Source organism: Bombina bombina, chromosome 2 (assembly GCF_027579735.1).
Source record: "Bombina bombina isolate aBomBom1 chromosome 2, aBomBom1.pri, whole genome shotgun sequence".
Taxonomy (NCBI): domain Eukaryota; kingdom Metazoa; phylum Chordata; class Amphibia; order Anura; family Bombinatoridae; genus Bombina; species Bombina bombina.
Genome location: NC_069500.1, coordinates 306,394,337 through 306,413,216, shown reverse-complemented (window position 1 = coordinate 306,413,216; position 18,880 = coordinate 306,394,337). Strand labels below are relative to the sequence as shown.

The following is an 18,880-nucleotide window of genomic DNA, read 5'->3' as shown; positions in this document are numbered from 1 at the left end:
AGGGATACCTTCTAGACTTCAAATTCTCTCCCCCAAGAGGGAGATTTCATCTGTCAAGGTTGTCAACAAACCAGATAAAGAAAGAAGCGTTTCTACGCTGTGTACAAGATCTGTTATTAATGGGAGTGATCCATCCGGTTCCGCGGTCGGAACAAGGACAAGGGTTTTACTCAAACCTGTTTGTGGTTCCCAAAAAAGAGGGAACTTTCAGGCCAATCTTGGATTTAAAGATCCTAAACAAATTCCTAAGAGTTCCATCGTTCAAAATGGAAACTATTCGGACAATCTTACCCATGATCCAAAAGGGTCAGTACATGACCACAGTGGATTTAAAGGATGCTTACCTTCACATACCGATTCACAAAGATCATTACCGGTATCTAAGGTTTGCCTTCTTAGACAGGCATTACCAGTTTGTAGCTCTTCCATTCGGATTGGCTACGGCTCCAAGAATCTTCACAAAGGTTCTGGGTGCCCTTCTGGCGGTGCTATGACCGCGAGGAATTTCGGTAGCTCCGTACCTAGACGACATTCTGATACAAGCTTCAAGCTTTCAAACTGCCAAGTCTCATACAGAGTTAGTTCTGGCATTTCTAAGGTCGCATGGATGGAAAGTGAACGAAAAGAAGAGTTCTCTCTTTCCTCTCACAAGAGTTCCATTCTTGGGGACTCTTATAGATTCTGTAGAAATGAAGATTTATCTGACAGAAGACAGATTAACAAAGCTTCTAAATGCATGCCGTGTCCTTCATTCCATTCAACTCCCGTCAGTAGCTCAATGCATGGAGGTGATCGGCTTAATGGTAGCGGCAATGGACATAGTACCCTTTGCACGTCTACATCTCAGACCGCTGCAATTGTGCATGCTGAGTCAGTGGAATGGGGATTACTCAGACTTGTCCCCTACTCTGAATCTGGATCAAGAGACCAGAAACTCTCTTCTATGGTGGCTTTCTCGGCCACATCTGTCCAGGGGGATGCCATTCAGCAGGCCGGACTGGACAATTGTAACAACAGACGCCAGCCTACTAGGTTGGGGCGCTGTCTGGAATTCTCTGAAGGCTCAGGGACAATGGAATCAGGAGGAAAGTCTCCTGCCAATAAACATTCTGGAATTGAGAGCAGTTCTCAATGCCCTTCTGGCTTGGCCCCAGTTAAAAACTCGGGGGTTCATCAGGTTTCAGTCGGACAACATCACGACTGTAGCTTACATCAACCATCAAGGAGGGACAAGAAGCTCCCTAGCAATGATGGAAGTATCAAAGATAATTCGCTGGGCAGAGTCTCACTCTTGCCACCTGTCAGCAATCCACATCCCGGGAGTGGAGAACTGGGAGGCGGATTTCTTGAGTCGCCAGACTTTTCATCCGGGGGAGTGGGAACTTCATCCGGAGGTCTTTGCCCAAATACTTCGAAGTTGGGGCAAACCAGAGATAGATCTCATGGCGTCTCGCCAGAACGCCAAACTTCCTCGCTACGGGTCCAGATCCAGGGATCCGGGAGCGGTTCTGATAGATGCTTTGACAGCACCTTGGAACTTCGGGATGGCTTATGTGTTTCCACCCTTCCCGCTGCTTCCTCGATTGATTGCCAAAATCAAGCAGGAGAGAGCATCAGTGATTCTAATAGCGCCTGCATGGCCACGCAGGACTTGGTATGCAGATCTAGTGGACATGTCATCCTGTCCGCCTTGGTCTCTACCTCTAAGACAGGACCTTCTGATACAGGGTCCATTCAAACATCAAAATCTAACTTCTCTGAAGCTGACTGCTTGGAAATTGAACGCTTGATTTTATCAAAACGTGGTTTTTCTGAGTCGGTTATTGATACCCTGATACAGGCTAGGAAGCCTGTTACCAGAAGGATTTACCATAAGATATGGCGTAAATACCTATACTGGTGCGAATCCAAAGGTTACTCCTGGAGTAAGGTTAGGATTCCTAGGATATTGTCCTTTCTACAAGAAGGTTTAGAAAAGGGTTTATCGGCTAGTTCATTAAAGGGACAGATCTCAGCTCTGTCCATCTTGTTACACAGGCGTCTGTCAGAAAATCCAGACGTCCAGGCCTTTTGTCAGGCTTTAGCTAGAATCAAGCCTGTGTTTAAAACTGTTGCTCCGCCATGGAGTTTAAACCTTGTTCTTAACGTTCTACAAGGAGTTCCGTTTGAACCCCTTCATTCCATTGATATAAAGTTGTTATCTTGGAAAGTGTTATTTTTAATGGCTATTTCTTCGGCTCGGAGAGTCTCTGAGTTATCAGCGTTACATTGTGATTCTCCTTATTTGATTTTTCATTCAGATAAGGTAGTTCTGCGTACAAAACCTGGGTTCTTACCTAAGGTAGTCACTAACAGGAACATCAATCAAGAGATCGTGGTGCCTTCCCTGTGCCCGAATCCTTCTTCAAAGAAGGAACGTCTTCTACACAATCTGGATGTAGTTCGTGCCCTCAAGTTCTACTTGCAGGCAACTAAGGATTTTCGACAAACGTCTTCCCTGTTTGTCATTTATTCTGGTCAGAGGAGAGGTCAAAAAGCTTCGGCTACCTCTCTCTCCTTCTGGCTTCGTAGCATAATTCGTTTAGCCTATGAGACTGCTGGACAGCAGCCTCCTGAAAGAATTACAGCTCATTCTACTAGAGCTGTGGCTTCCACTTGGGCCTTTAAGAATGAGGCCTCTGTTGAACAGATTTGCAAGGCTGCAACTTGGTCTTCGCTTCATACTTTTTCCAAATTTTACAAATTTGACACTTTTGCTTCTTCGGAGGCTATTTTTGGGAGAAAGGTTCTTCAGGCAGTGGTTCCTTCTGTATAATGAGCCTGCCTATCCCTCCCGTCATCCGTGTACTTTTGCTTTGGTATTGGTATCCCAGAAGTAATGATGACCCGTGGACTGATCACACATAACAGAAGAAAACATAATTTATGCTTACCTGATAAATTCCTTTCTTCTGTTGTGTGATCAGTCCACGGCCCGCCCTGTTTTTTAAGGCAGGTAAATATCTTTTAAATTATACTCCAGTCACCACTTCACCCTTGGTTTCTCCTTTCTCGTTGATTCTTGGTCGAATGACTGGGAGTGACGTAGAGGGGAGGCGCTATATGCAGCTCTGCTGGGTGAATCCTCTTGCATTTCCTGTTGGGGAGGAGTTATATCCCAGAAGTAATGATGACCCGTGGACTGATCACACAACAGAAGAAAGGAATTTATCAGGTAAGCATAAATTATGTTTTTTGCAAATTGGGTACTGGCACACAACTGCCAGTACCCAAGATGGCCCCCAATTAGGCAGAGGGGGAGGGTTAGAGAGCTGTTTTGGGGGGATCAGGGAGGTTAGGGGCTAAGGGGGATCCTACATAGCAGCATATGTAAATATGCTATAAAATTTTTTTTTAAATATAAAAAAGATTCCTTTTATTTTACAATTGTGGGGTGGGGGAGGGAAGGGAGCTGTTTGGGAGGGATCAGGGGGTGTGATGTGTCAGGTGGGAGGCTGATCTCTACACTAAAGCTAAAATTAACCCTGCAAGCTCCCTACAAACTACCTAATTAACCCCTTCACTGCTAGCCATAATACACGTGTGATGCGCAGCAGCATTTAGCGGCCTTCTAATTACCAAAAAGCAACGCCAAAGCCATATATATCTGCTATTTCTGAACAAAGGGGATCCCAGAGAAGCATTTACAACCATTTGTGCCATAATTGCCCAAGCTGTTTGTAAATAATTTTAGTGAGTAACCTAAAGTTTCTGAAAAAGTTTGTGAAAAAGTGAACAAATTTTTTTTTATTTGATCGCTTTTGGCGGTGAATTGGTGGCATGAAATATACCAAAATGGGCCTAGATCAATACTTTGGGTTGTCTACTACACTACATTAAAGCTAAAATTAACCCTACAAATCCCTACAAGCTCCCTAATTAACCCCTTCACTGCTGGGCATAATACACGTGTGGTGCGATGCGGCATTTAGAGGCCTTCTAATTACCAAAAAGCAACACCAAAGCCATACATGTCTGCTATTTCTGAAGAAAGGGGATCCCAGAGAAGAATTTACAACCATTTGTGCCATAATTGCACAAGCTGTTTGTAAATAATTTCAGTAAAAAACCTAAAATTGTGAAAAATTTAATGTTTTTTTTTAATTTGATCGCATTTGGCGTTGAAATGGTGGCATGAAATATACCAAAATGGGCCTAGATCAATACTTGGGGTTGTCTACTACACTACACTAAAGCTAAAATTAACCCTAGAATCTCCCTACATGCTCCCTAATTAACCCATTCACTGCTGGGCATAATACATGTGTGATGCGCAGTGGCATTTAGCAGCCTTCTAATTACCAAAAAGCAAAGCCAAAGCCATATATGTCTGCTATTTATGAACAAAGGGGATCCCAGAGAAGCATTTAAAACCATTTATGCCATAATTGCATAAGTTGTTTGTAAATAATTTCAGTGAGAAACCTAAAGTTTGTGAAAAAATTTGTGAAAAAGTGAACAATTTTTTTTATTTGATCGCATTTGGCGGTGAAATGGTGACATGAAATATGCCAAAATGGGTCTAGATCAATACTTTGGGATGTCTTCTAAAAAAAAATATATACATGTCAAGGGATATTCAGGGATTCCTGACAAATATCAGTGTTCCAATGTAACTAGCGCTAATTTTGGAAAAAAGTGGTTTGGAATAGCAAAGTGCTATTTGTATTTATTGCCCTATAACTTGCAAAAAAAGCAAAGAACATGTAAACATTGGGTATTTCTAAATTAAGGACAAAATTTAGAAACTATTTAGCATGGGTGTTTTTTGGTGGTTGTAGATGTGTAACATTTTGGGGGTCAAAGTTAGAAAAGTGTTTTTTTTCTTCCATTTTTTCATATTTTATATTTCTCTTGTTAGGTGTATCCAGTCCACGGATCATCCATTACTTGTGGGATATTCTCCTTCCCAACAGGAAGTTGCAAGAGGATCACCCACAGCATAGCTGCTATATAGCTCCTCCCCTAACTGCCATATCCAGTCATTCTCTTGCAAGCTCTCAACATAGCTGGAGGTAGTTAGAGGAAAGTGGTAAAATATAGTTAGTTTTTTCTTCAATCAAAAGTTTGTTTTTAAATGGTACCGGAGTGTACTATTTTATCTCAGGCAGCATTTAGAACAAGAATCTGCCTGCGTTTTTCTATGATCTTAGCAGAAGTAACTAAGATCCACTGCCGTTCTCACATATGTCTGAGGAGTGAGGTAACTTCAGAGGGAGAATGGCGTGCAGGGTATCCTGCAATAAGGTATGTGCAGTTAAGTTTTTCTAGGGATGGAATTTGCTAGAAAATGCTGCTGATGCCGGATTAATGTAAGTTAAAGCCTAAATACAGTGATTTAAAAGTGACTAGTATCAGGCTTGCTATCAGAGGTATATACTCTGATTAATGTGCAATATAAAACGTTTGCTGGCATGTTTAATCGTTTTTATATATGCTTTGGTGATAAAACTTATTGGGGCCTAGTTTTTTCCACATGGCTGGCTTTATTTTTGCCTAGAAACAGTTTCCTGAGGCTTTCCACTGTTATAGTATAAAAGTTACAGTTGGTGCAGTTAAAATTACAAACTGTGACATTCAGCTTCCCTCAGCAGTCCCCTGCATGCTATAGGACATCTCTGAAGGGCTCAAAAGGCTTCAAAAGTAGGAGCTGTGGCATTTGTTATGACTGTTTAAAAAACATATTTTTCGTTTTGTTAATCTGTTTTTTTTGTATTAAGGGGTTAATCATCCATTTGCAAGTGGGTGCAATGCTCTGCTAACTTGTTACATACACTGTAAACATTTTGTTAGTTTAACTGCCTTTTTTCACTGTTATTTCAAATTTTGGCAAATTTTGTTTCTCTTAAAGGCACAGTAACGTTTTTTTATATTGCTTGTTAACTTGATTTAAAGTGTTTTTCAAGCTTGCTAGTCTGTATAAACATGTTTGACATAGAGGAAACTCCTTGTTCATTAGGAGAATGTGTACTAAATGTATTGATTTCACTTTAAACAATAAAGATCAGCTGTTATCTTTAAAAGAATTATCACCAGAGGATTCTGATGAGGGGGAAGTTATGCCGACTAACTCTCCCCACGTGTCGGACCCTTTGACTCCCGCTCAAGGGACTCACGCTAAAATGGCGCCAAGTACATCAAAGACGCCCATAGCGATTACTTTGCAGGACATGGCGGCAATCATGGATAATACCCTGTCAGCGGTATTAGCCAGACTGCCTGAATTCAGAGGAAAGCGCGATAGCTCTGGGGTTAGACGTAATACAGAGAGCGCAGATGTTTTAAGGCCCATTTCTGATACTGCGTCACAATATGCAGAAGCTGACGTTTTTCCAATACCTGAAAGGTTTACAGAAATTATTACTAAGGACAGACCCGGTGTGCCGTTTCCCTCCCCCCCTCCTATTTTTAGAAAAATGTTTCCAATAGACGCCACCACACGGGACTTATGGCAGACGGTCCCTAAGGTGGAAGGAGCAGTTTCTACTTTAGCAAAGCGTACCACTATCCCTGTCGAGGACAGTTGTGCTTTTTCAGATCCAATGGATAAAAAATTAGAAGGTTACCTTAAGAAAATGTTTATTCAACAAGGTTTTATCCTGCAGCCCCTTGCATGCATTGCTCCTGTCACTGCTGCTGCGGCGTTCTGGTTTGAGTCTCTGGAAGAGGCCTTTCAGACAGCTACTCCATTGACTGAAATACTTGACAAGCTTAGAACACTTAAGCTAGCTAATTCTTTTGTTTCTGATGCCATTGTTCATTTGACTAAACTAACGGCTAAGAATTCTGGATTCGCCATCCAGGCGCGTAGGGCGCTATGGCTTAAATCTTGGTCAGCTGACGTGACTTCAAAGTCTAAATTACTTAACATTCCCTTCAAGGGGCAGACCCTATTCGGGCCTGGTTTGAAGGAAATTATTGCTGACATTACTGGAGGTAAGGGTCATACCCTTCCTCAGGACAGGGCCAAATCAAGGGCCAAACAGTCTAATTTTCGTGCCTTTCGAAACTTCAAGGCAGGTGCAGCATCAACTTCCTCTGCTACAAAACAAGAGGGAACTTTTGCGCAATCCAAGCCGGCCTGGAAATCTAACCAGGCCTGGAGCAAAGGCAAGCAGGCCAGAAAGCCTGCTGCTGCCTCTAAGACAGCATGAAGGAACGGCCCCCTATCCGGCAACGGATCTATTAGGGGGCAGACTTTCTCTCTTCGCCCAGGTGTGGGCAAGAGATGTTCATTATCCCTGGGCGTTGGAGATCATATCTCAGGGATATCTTCTGGACTTCAAAGCTTCCACCCCACAAGGGAGATTTCACCTTTCGAGATTATCTGTAAACCAGATAAAGAAAGAGGCATTCTTACGCTGTGTGGAAGACCTCCTAATAATGGGAGTGATCCATCCAGTTCCACAGATGGAACAAGGACAGGGATTTTATTCAAATCTGTTTGTGGTTCCCAAAAAAGAGGGAACCTTCAGACCAATTTTGGATCTAAAGATCTTAAACAAATTCCTCAGAGTTCCATCGTTCAAAATGGAAACTATTCGGACAATCCTACCTATGATCCAGGAGGGTCAGTACATGACCACAGTGGATTTGAAGGATGCTTACCTTCACATACCGATTCACAAAGATCATCATCGGTTCCTAAAGTTTGCCTTTCTAGACAGGCATTACCAGTTTGTGGCTCTTACCTTCGAGTTAGCTACAGCCCCAAGAATTTTTACAAAGGTTCTGGGGTCTCTTCTGGCGGTCCTAAGACCACAGGGCATAGCAGTGGCCCCTTATCTAGACGACATCCTGATACAGGCGTCAAACTTTCAAATTGCCAAATCTCATACGGACATAGTGTTGACATTTCTGAGGTCGCATGGGTGGAAAGTGAACGAGGGAAAGAGTTCTCTATCACCCCTCACAAGGGTTTCCTTCCTAGGAACTCTGATAGATTCTGTAGAAATGAAAATTTACCTGACGGAGTCCAGGTTATCAAAGCTTCTAAATTCCTGCCGTGTTCTTCACTACATTCCGCGCCCTTCGGTGGCTCAGTGCATGGAAGTGATCGGCTTAATGGTAGCGGCGATGGACATAGTGCCATTTGCGCGCCTACATCTCAGACCGCTGCAATTATGCATGCTCAGTCAGTGGAATGGGGATTACACAGATTTGTCCCCTCTGCTAAATCTGGATCAAGAGACCAGAGATTCTCTTCTCTGGTGGCTATCTTGGGTCCATCTGTCCAAAGGTATGACCTTTCGCAGGCCAGATTGGACAATTGTAACAACAGATGCCAGCCTTCTAGGTTGGGGTGCAGTCTGGAATTCCCTGAAGGCTCAGGGATCGTGGACTCAGGAGGAGAAACTCCTCCCAATAAATATTCTGGAGTTAAGAGCAATATTCATTGCTCTTCTAGCTTGGCCTCAGTTAGCAACCCTGAGGTTCATCAGATTTCAGTCGGAAAACATCACGACTGTGGCTTACATCAACCATCAAGGGGGGACCAGGAGCTCCCTAGCGATTTAGATGTCTCCAAGATAATTCACTGGGCAGAGACTCACTCTTGCCATCTATCAGAGATCCATATCCCAGGTGTAGAGAACTGGGAGGCGGATTTTCTAAGTCGTCAGACTTTTCATCCGAGGGAGTGGGAACTCCATCCGGAGGTGTTTGCTCAATTGGTTCATTGTTGGGGCACACCAGAATTGGATCTCATGGCGTCTCGCCAGAACGCCAAGCTTCCTTGTTACGGATCCAGGTCCAGGGACCCAGAAGCGACGCTGATAGATGCTCTAGCAGCACCGTGGTTCTACAACCTGGCTTATGTGTTTCCACCGTTTCCTCTGCTCCCTCGACTGATTGCCAAAATCAAACAGGAGAGAGCATCGGTGATCTTGATCGCGCCTGCGTGGCCACGCAGGACCTGGTATGCAGACCTGGTGGACATGTCATCCTTTCCACCTTGGCCTCTGCCTCTGAGACAAGACCTTCTACTACAAGGTCCTTTCAATCATCCAAATCTAATTTCTCTGAGACTGACTGCCTGGAGATTGAACGCTTGATTTTATCAAGGCGTGGCTTCTCCGAGTCAGTCATTGATACCTTAATACAGGCACGAAAGCCTGTAACCAGGAAAATCTACCATGAGATATGGCGCAAATATCTTCATTAGTGTGAATCCAATAATTACTCATGGAGTAAGGTTAGGATTCCTAGGATATTGTCCTTTCTCCAAGAGGGTTTGCATAAAGGATTATCAGCTAGTTCTTTAAAGGGACAGATTTCTGCTCTGTCTATCCTTTTGCACAAGCGTCTGGCAGAGGTTCCAGACGTCAAGGCATTTTGTCAGGCTTTGGTTAGAATTAAGCCTGTGTTTAAACCGGTTGCTCCTCCATGGAGCTTAAACTTGGTTCTTAAGGTTCTTCAAGGAGTTCTGTTTGAACCCCTTCATTCCATTGATATTAAACTTTTATCTTGGAAAGTTCTGTTTTTGATGGCTATTTCCTCGGCTCGTAGAGTCTCTGAGTTATCAGCTTTACAATGTGATTCTCCTTATCTGATTTTCCATACAGATAAAGTAGTTCTGCGTACAAAACCTGGGTTTTTACCGAAGGTAGTTTCCAACAAGAATATCAATCAAGAGATTGTTGTTCCATCATTGTCTCCTAATCCGTTTGGACGTAGTCCGTGCTTTAAAGTTTTACTTACAATCGACTAAAGATTTTCATCAAACATCTTCCGTTTGTTGTTTACTCTGGACAGAGGAGAGGTCAAAAGGCTTCGGCAACCTCTCTTTCTTTTTGGCTTCGGAGCGTAATACGCTTAGCCTATGAGACTGCTGGACAGCAGCCCCCTGAAAGGATTACAGCTCATTCTACTAGAGCTGTGGCTTCCACCTGGGCCTTTAAAAATGAGGCTTCTGTTGAACAGATTTGCAAAGCGGCGACTTGGTCTTCGCTTCATACCTTTTCAAAATTTTACAAATTTGATACTTTTGCTTCTTCGGAGGCTATTTTTGGGAGAAAGGTTCTACAGGCAGTGGTCCTTTCCGTTTAAGTACCTGCCTTGTCCCTCCCTTCATCCGTGTACTTTAGCTTTGGAATTGGTATCCCACAAGTAATGGATGATCCGTGGACTGGATACACCTAACAAGAGAAAACATAATTTATGCTTACCTGATAAATTTATTTCTCTTGTGGTGTATCCAGTCCACGGCCCGCCCTGTCCTTTTAAGGCAGGTCTAAATTTTAAACTACAGTCACCACTGCACCCTATGGTTTCTCCTTTCTCGGCTAGTTTCGGTCGAATGACTGGATATGGCAGTTAGGGGAGGAGCTATATAGCAGCTCTGCTGTGGGTGATCCTCTTGCAACTTCCTGTTGGGAAGGAGAATATCCCACAAGTAATGGATGATCCGTGGACTGGATACACCACAAGAGAAATAAATTTATCAGGTAAGCATAAATTATGGGGTTTTTTATAGCAAATTATAAGATATGATAAAAATAATGGTATCTTTTGAAAGTCCATTTAATGGCGAGAAAAACGGTATATAATATGTGTGGGTACTGTAAATGAGTAAGAGGAAAATTACAGCTAAACACAAACACGGCAAAAATGTAAAAATTGCCTTGGTCCCAAACGGACAGAAAATGGAAAAGTGCTGTGGTCATTAAGGGGTTAATATACTGATTACCTTGTATATAGGCCTCTGCAGACTGCCCCCTTATTTCAGTTATTTTCACAGACTTGTATTTTAGGGAATTAGTGCTGACTCCTAGGTAACTCCACGTGCGTGAGCACAATGGTATCTATATGGCACACATGAACTAACGCCCTCTAGCTGTAAAACAGTCAAAATGCCCTGAGATAAGAGGCGACCTTCAAGGGCTTAGAAATTAGCATATGAGCTTACCTAGGTTTAATTTTCAACAAAGAATACCAATAAAACAAAGAAAAATTGATGATAAAAGTAAATAGGAATGGTTTTTAAAATTGCATGCGCTATCTGAATCATGAAAGTTTAATTTTGACTAGACTGTCCCTTTAGCAGGCTGTGGTTGTGTGGACTGAATCCTCCCCCAAACAATCACATCCTGTAAAAGCTGGTGGTAGCTCTGCTTACTGCTGCATGTATGAGCGAGTTGTAACTCCTTTTGTTATGTTACCATGCTGCAACTAACTTTACGTTGTTCTAAATAGAATTTTTTTTTATTCTTTCATAGCTATGCTGCAACTATGTTAATTAACCAACCAAAGTTTTCATGGCTGAAAAAACTGGGCCTGAAGGAGGATAATGAGGGAGTTTACAATGGTACATGGGGAGGAAAAGGAGAGGTAGGTTTGCTGTTCATTTTATTTCCGTATGGTGTTTGTAGATTTGCGTAAAGTTATGAGATAATCTCTTTTCCTAGGATGGATAGTAAAGCCCTGTCTCACTGCCATTATAAGTCTTGTTTACAAAACTATGGCCAGGAAAATAACATTAATAAACAGTGATAGAGAATATAATAATTCACACTACAGCAGTGTTTGTTTGTTTTTTTGTTTGCTAACCCCTTGGCTGCCAGAGATGGCTGCATCACATTGTTTACCCACAGGGTTAATACAAAACAGAACTTTATAAAGCGCTAAACTAAAATTTCACACAAAGGGTCGAATACAGCAGACAAAATGTCATGGGATTTATAGGCCTATTACCAGTTCTTATAGTAGGAACCTTGCATAGGATCTCGTGTGTGTGACATTTGGGGAAATATATTTTGTATGGCTTATGGTTTGTGAAACGCTAGGATTGACTATTGAAACAAATATAGGGGACTTTCATTCATGAAGTTTAACATACTTTAGGCAGAAAGCTCCTTTATTTGTTTTAAACGATCGCTGTTCTTAGCTGCTCATGCAGCCCACGGCAGAAATTTATTTTGCTTAGAGGTGACGTTTTCACCTCTTAGTAAATAGCGTGCGTGAAATCCAGTTCACAAGGGCGCCAAGCCGGATTTACCGCACAGCTATTGGCTAAGAGGTGAAAACGTCACCTCTAAAGCAAAATGGTGATCTGCCGTGGGCTTCCTTAGCAGCTCAGAACGGCGATCGCTTGAAACAAATAAAGGAGCTTTCTGCATAAAGTTTCTTATACTTCATGAATGAAAGTCCCCTTTATTTGTTTCAATAGTCAATCCTAGCGTTTCACAAACTAGGGTTGACTTTTCATTTTAAGTCCTGTAACTTATGGCATAACTGCATGGAAAAAGATTCTATTTCTGGCAATATTTATTATATTTTAAAGGGACATGAAACCGAATTTCTTTCCTATGGCATGGAGAGTCCACAACCTCATTCCAATTAATCTCCTGGCCAGCAGGGTTCCATTTAGATAGTCTGTTTGGTGTTATATAGTCAAAGTGTATCATTCTTGTCTGTGCTTCACGGAGTGTCATGCTCAGAGTCGCTTTCTTGGCAAGCTCTAGGCTCTTTTTTGTATTGTGGTGTATGGTATATCATCTATCCCCCTCCGTGAACATTTGTCCATTATCTGTGACTGTGTATTAGAGTTTGACCAGTGTAACAGAGTCCTATAGATCCCGGACAAGGAGAAGATCCCGGCCATGAAGGCTGTTTGAGTAATGGCAAAGGGGGGTGTACTCCAGAAATTAGGGTCATTTCGCCTGAGTGTGTCTATGTAGTGACGTGCCTGTAGGTACGCATAGAATTGGTTATTTGGAAGGGAGAATTTAGCACTGAGGCTCTGAAATGTCTTAGTCATGCGTGTAAGAGGGTCCAGAAGATCCCCCACCACCCTAATACCTTTCTCCCTCCACTGTATGAAGGGCAAGGTTTCTGAGCCCGCCAGGAAGTCCAGGTTCCCAACCAAGGGTAATAGTCTAGAGTAGGGCTGAGCCACGCCCAACATTCTGTGGGCCCTACGCCATGCATCCAAGGGACTTTTGTAGAGGATGGAGGCCTTCAGGTGTGAAGGAATATCTCCAGGTCGAAGATAGGGAGCATATGTCACCCCAATCGGGGCCACTACTGCATTCTCCAGCTCCGCATCACCAAAGTGTGAGGTATCCAACTGCCAGTCCAATACAATTCTAATCAGCGCAGCCTAGTTGTAGAGTTTAAAATCTGGCAGGCCTAAACCACCCTCCCCATACGGCTGATGTAAAAAGGAGGTGGCGATGCAAGGTTTACTTCCTCGCCAAAGAAATCCTCTCACTGCCCTATTCAGGGATCTGAGGTCAGCTTTAGATATCAAAAAAGGAAGCATGAGCATAGGATGAAGCAGTCGAGGTAAAGTGACCATTTTAAGAAGGCTCATTGACCCATAAGAGATAATGGCAGCGATCTCCAGGTCTGTAGTTGATCACAGATGGTTGTACATTGTCTAGCAATGTTTATGTCATATAGCCGGTGTGGATTCCTGACCAAGTTAATCCCTAGGTAGGTGAGGCTGGTGTCTACCACCGTGAAAGGGTATTTAACCTTGACATCCGGGTGCTTGTTCAACCACAAGATCTCTGATTTAGTTTTATTGATCTTGTACCCAGAGAAAGCCCCAAAGCATTGTATTGCCTGGAGGATTCTGGGAATATGCTCGGAGGGATTTTCAACAAACAAAAGCATATCATCGGCGTAGAGCGCTATTTGTTGGGGTTTACCGTGTATCGCTATACCCGGAAAGGTCTGTCACAATTTGGAGGCAAGGGGTTCTAGAGCCAAGTCGAATAGAAGGGGGGATAGCGGACACCCCTGTCTTGTGCCGCGTTGTAACTGAATGTCCGGCGAGAAGATACCATTAATTAGTACACGGGCTATTGGATGGGAGTAAATGTTTTGTATAATTTGCAGGAAGGGGCCGGTGATACCAAATCGCTTCAGCGTGTCAAAGAGGTGGTCCCATTACACCCGGTCGAAGGCCTTCTCCGCGTCTAGTGACAGTAGGAAGGCCTCCGAGAGATCCGTTCTATGGGTTCCTCCACCCCTCCTCCAACAGAAATCTATAGCCTGTAGGACCCGTCTAAGATTTACCACAGAGGACCTCTTGTATACAAAGCCTGTGTGGTCTGCCTGCAGAAGCAACGGCAGAAGGACTTTCAGCCGCCCCGCTAGGATAGCCATGAAGATCTTATAATCGGCATTAAGGAGCAAAATCGGCCTATAAGATTCTGGTCTACTGGGGTCCTTCCCTGATTTAGGGATAAGGGTGATATGCGCTGCTGAGAAGGAGATAGAAGGTGCAGCCCGTCTTGAAAATAGTTATTGTATAAAGGTAAAAGAGCTCTGGAGGCTTGTTGCTGCAGAATGCGATAAAATTCTATGGGCAGACGGTCTGGTCCAGACGCCTTACCCAAGGCCATGCTGTTGAGGGTGCAATTCAACTCCTCCATGTTAATTGGGGCGTTTAAGGTGTCTAATTGGTCTTGTGTGCCCAGAAAGATGCTCTTGCCTCCTCATCTCTGAGAGCTTGCTTAGAATACAATGATGAATAGTATTCCGCAAATCTTTTTGCAATATCTTCTGGAGAGGTATAATAGCGGTCTCCATTTTTTATAGAGGCAATATCTTTTCTTACCCTGGTACCTCTGACCAGGTTCGCCAGAAGCCTCCCCGATCGATTCCCGAACCTATAAAATTTCGAGTCCCTTTTTATCAGGCCTACTGCTGCCTGCCGAGTTTTCCTTGGCCGCCAAAAAAGTGTCATAGGCTGTCCTAAGGTGGGTTGCACAATAGTCTTGATACGCCGCAACCACCCCCTTCTGTAGTGAAATATACTTTCGTTGAGTTTTGTGCCGTAAGTTTGCGACATAGGAGATTATATTCCCTGATAGAACTACTTTGGACGTTTCCTAGAGCAACTGGGGGTCGTTTACATGTGCCCTGTTATCTGTATAAAAGTCATTCCAAGATTGTATGAGAAACTGTCGGAAAGGCTCTGAAGTATACAGATATGTTGGAAATCTCAGCGTATTCCTGTTGGTTAATTTTTTGGTAAACCGAAGAGTAAGCTCAACTGGGGCGTGATCTGATAGGAGAATATCATGAATCTTGTCCCATTTTACTAAGGATATCGCGGCAGTAGAGATCATGAACAAGTCTATTCTTGAGAGAGAGGCCCTGGCCTTCGTGAAACACGAGAAATCCCTGTCTACCGGGTGGCGAAGACGCCATATATCGCAAAGTGCCAAATCTGAACTCAAGCGTTCAAAGGTCCTCTTTTCACATTTCTCTTTATATGCTGGTCTATTTTGGTGGGTTCTTGGAGCTCTCATTCTATCGCACACCGGATTAGGGGCGAGATTAAAGTCTCCCCCCAAGATAATGTGAGTGTCTAAGTACGCTGTGAGAGTACGAATTAGACGAGTCCAGAATATTGAGCTTCTCTGATTGGAGGCATATAAGTTACAAAGGGTGAACAATTGTTGATTTAACTTAATTTGTACTACGAGGAATCTACCCTCAGGGTCTTTGAAAGTTTTAACAATATTAAATGTCAATCTTTTCCCGAATAATATAATCAATCCCCTACTTGAAGTGCTATGTGAGACATACTCTACATGGCCCACCCAGTCCGATTTAAGTTTGTCGTGTTCACTGTCAGTCAAGTGAGTCTCTTGCAAATGTGTCAAAATAGCCTTTCTCTTTATCGGGGAGTGTATTCCTCCCACATTCCATGTAATCAGTTTAGGATTCATTTATGATATCTAGCAGTGGTTCTATGTAAAGCGTACCACGGCGGTGGAGGGGAAGGGGGAGAGGGAAGAGAAAAAAAAAAAAAGGGGGGGGGTGCCCTTAGCGAACACTTCGGTCATCAACGTCTCTCCATAGAGAGTCCGGTTGTACAGGGTGACCCGTGAAGGGAGGCAGGATCCCGCGGGGGTCCCTGGTAGGGATCAGTCCAGCTTACAGTAACCTTAAACATGCAAACAATAGAGTTAAGGTCTGTCAGCAAAATTGGTGCACCCCCAAAAAAAGGGGAAGAGCCCTGGGGGCTTGACTAATTGTACATTGTAAAGATTCCAACAGTATCTCATGATCACATACATGTAAGTGAAAATCAGATTTAACACAAAACAAGTCATATATAACCAATGATTTTTCCCCATCCAAACTTGGGAATATGGCTTGTACCTTAACAACTGGATCATATCCTCCACTCGCGTCAAACCCCGGAGCACGGCAGCAAAGGAACAGGATACATAAATCAAGAGATGTAACATAACTTTAAGATTTAGTGTGCAAAATTCGTTACATGAGGCAAACAGGGAAAATAACTAACCTGTTCTACTATTCCTTCAATCTGGGTCTGCATTCCTAGCCCTATTAGGAGAGTTGTTAGGACCCCGTTGAGGTTCCCTTAAGAAGTCTTGGGCCTCCATGGGTGAATCAAAAAACTTAGGGTTATTGTCAGTGAGAAGTTTCAGTCTGGCAGGATATAACAGATAAACGTTGCGGCCCTCCCTATTCAGTGCGGAGCAGATCGCAGAGAACTCCTTATGTTTCCTCATCAGCTCTGCCGAATAGTCCTGGAACAGCAGGAGTCTGGTATTGTCAAGCATCAACGAGGGTAATCTGCGGTATGCTCTGAGCACTTGTACCTTGACTTGAAAGTGTAAGAATTTAATCATAACCTGTCTGGGGGGGAGGCCCTCTCTGCTATTTTGTCTGTCTGGGCCTACTCTGTGACACTACCTCTAAAGATACCTGACGAGAGAGAGGGGAGGGTCTGTTCTACAAAGTGTATGATCTCATTAGGCTTGATGGATTCGGGTAAGCCTACCAGACGGACATTATTCCGCCTGGACCTATTCTCTAAATCCTCTAACCTCTGGTGTAGCAACTGATTTTGTTGTGTCAAGTCTTCAACTTTTTTAGTGTGTGCCACATTGAAATCTTCCAATTCTGAAACCCTCTCTTCCACTTCATTGAACCGTGTAGTTATTTTCTTCACCTCACCTGCAAGGGTGTCTAAGCCTCTTTGTATATTATCCATTTTGGGCATAAATAAGGAGGTCAATTGCTGTACAATGGCATGGGATTCTTTGGGTTCAACTGCAATGTCTAAATTTTTATTGGAAGCTGTGGTAGGGGTGTCTATGTTACCTTTTTGTTTCCTTTCACTGTTTTTACCTTTATTTGACATTTTAGAAGGTTCTAGAAATTTATCCATAAAGGATAATGGTATATCAAATATGTATAAGGTTTGAGGCACTTCAGTCTCTCCTAAGCAACAGTCAAATACCAGGATGAAGTGTACCTAGCTGTCTTAACCCCTCTTACCAAGGCACCTGAAAATATCTAGTACTGTGTAGAATGTTTTTGGGGATTATAGCTTCTTCATGCACATTAAACAGCCATACATTTCCAGATAATATAGTAATCACAAACACCAGTGTCAGAATGCATTACTCTACCCTTTCAACAACACTGCCTGTTTTTTTATTTTTATTTTCCCCTTTTTTCACCTTCCTCCCTTTACTTCCCTCTTCCTCACTGTTCCTTACACCTTTCCCTCTTTATTTCTGACTTTGCAATTTAAAGGAGCAGGACAGGCAAACACCATGCATATAATATTACTCAGAAGCAAGTATATTACACATCTGTTGATATGTGGGCAATCAGCCCCAGTGGGAGAAAAGAGAAAAGTTAGAGTAATCAGTTGTTATGGGCACAAAACAAACAGAGAGCACATTCAGTATGATCACATGCAGATTAATGAGTGAGACTCTAGTCTAGGCATAGAACACTGCCAGAGGTTGCAGCCCTTCTTCTGTAACAAAGGCTGTGTTGTATTTGGTGCATGGGTTTGCTTGATTGCAGTTTCCCTTAATCTTCTAAATGATAGGGCAGGTCTTCCTATAAACCCTTGAGCTTAACCACCAGTATGCACTAACCACAGATGTTGCAGAGGCTGGAATATAATATTTTATCTGATAAGAGGGCCCCTGTTACCTATAGGTGCAAGACAGCTCCTATATATACAGTCCACTGTGATGTAAGTGTCCCAGTGTGTTTGTCTTGTCAGGGAGTGAGAGTAGTGAGGCAACAGGGCAGGGGTATAATAAGCAGACAGTAACTCTTACCAGCCTCCGGTGCTGCAGGCTGTCCCTTGGTGAGGGCGAGGGCGACCAAAAGCTGACAGTCGCTACCAATGGGACCGCAGTCCAGCCAGAAAGATGGGCGCAGTGAAAAAGAAAATGGAGCCCCTAAGAGTTTGCGCCCTTGCCTCTCCCAAACAATGTTGGTACTGTAAAGTACTGATCCTGGTAAGAACTTCACCTCGACCCAAGCGTTGGAGGCCACATCTGACAGACAGATCTCCGGATGGCACACTGAGTCGTCACAGCTCCGGTCTCAGCCACACAGTGTAATCCGCCTCACGTGGCTCCGGGGTCTGTTTTATGTTCACCTCCGACTTGAGCCGCCGATATGCTGCAGCTAAGCTGTAAGGATGCCCAGCGTTAGTCGGATCACTGTGTGCGAGTGTGTCGCACACCGTTAGGCTCCAGTCTGTTCCAGCGCATCACTCCGAGGTGGGATAACAGTGAGGGGAAGGCCAAGATGGCCGCCGACAGTTCAGCTCCAACACCCCGCACCTTCTGTGCTAAAATGAGGTCTTTGGTGGGGAAAAAAGGTTGTGTGATTTTGCTCTTGAATTGCCCGGACACGTTTTTTGTCAAAGGCTAAGGAGACCAGGCTTCAAATTTTAGTTTAGCAAGCTGTATCTTGTGAGAAACTCATGGAGCTCTGCAGCGATGTTGCTTCTGTCAAGCCCGCCCACCGGAAGTCTCAAGACTCTAAAATTTAAAGATAAATTACTCCCTTCTGAGACAATTGTCTCTCAGGATAA

The 18,880-nt window shown here is 43.4% G+C and overlaps 1 protein-coding gene across 1 annotated transcript in view; it reads left to right on the top strand.

The window, feature by feature from the left end:
• Window positions 1-18,880, top strand: part of LOC128646928 (alpha-aminoadipic semialdehyde dehydrogenase) — a 340,000-nt gene that overhangs the window by 35,373 nt on the left and 285,747 nt on the right. Inside the window, exon 7 of the mRNA XM_053699738.1 lies at window positions 11,256-11,367. Within this exon, the coding sequence (XP_053555713.1) occupies window positions 11,256-11,367 (112 nt within the window). The remainder of the gene's footprint in view (window positions 1-11,255; window positions 11,368-18,880) is intronic.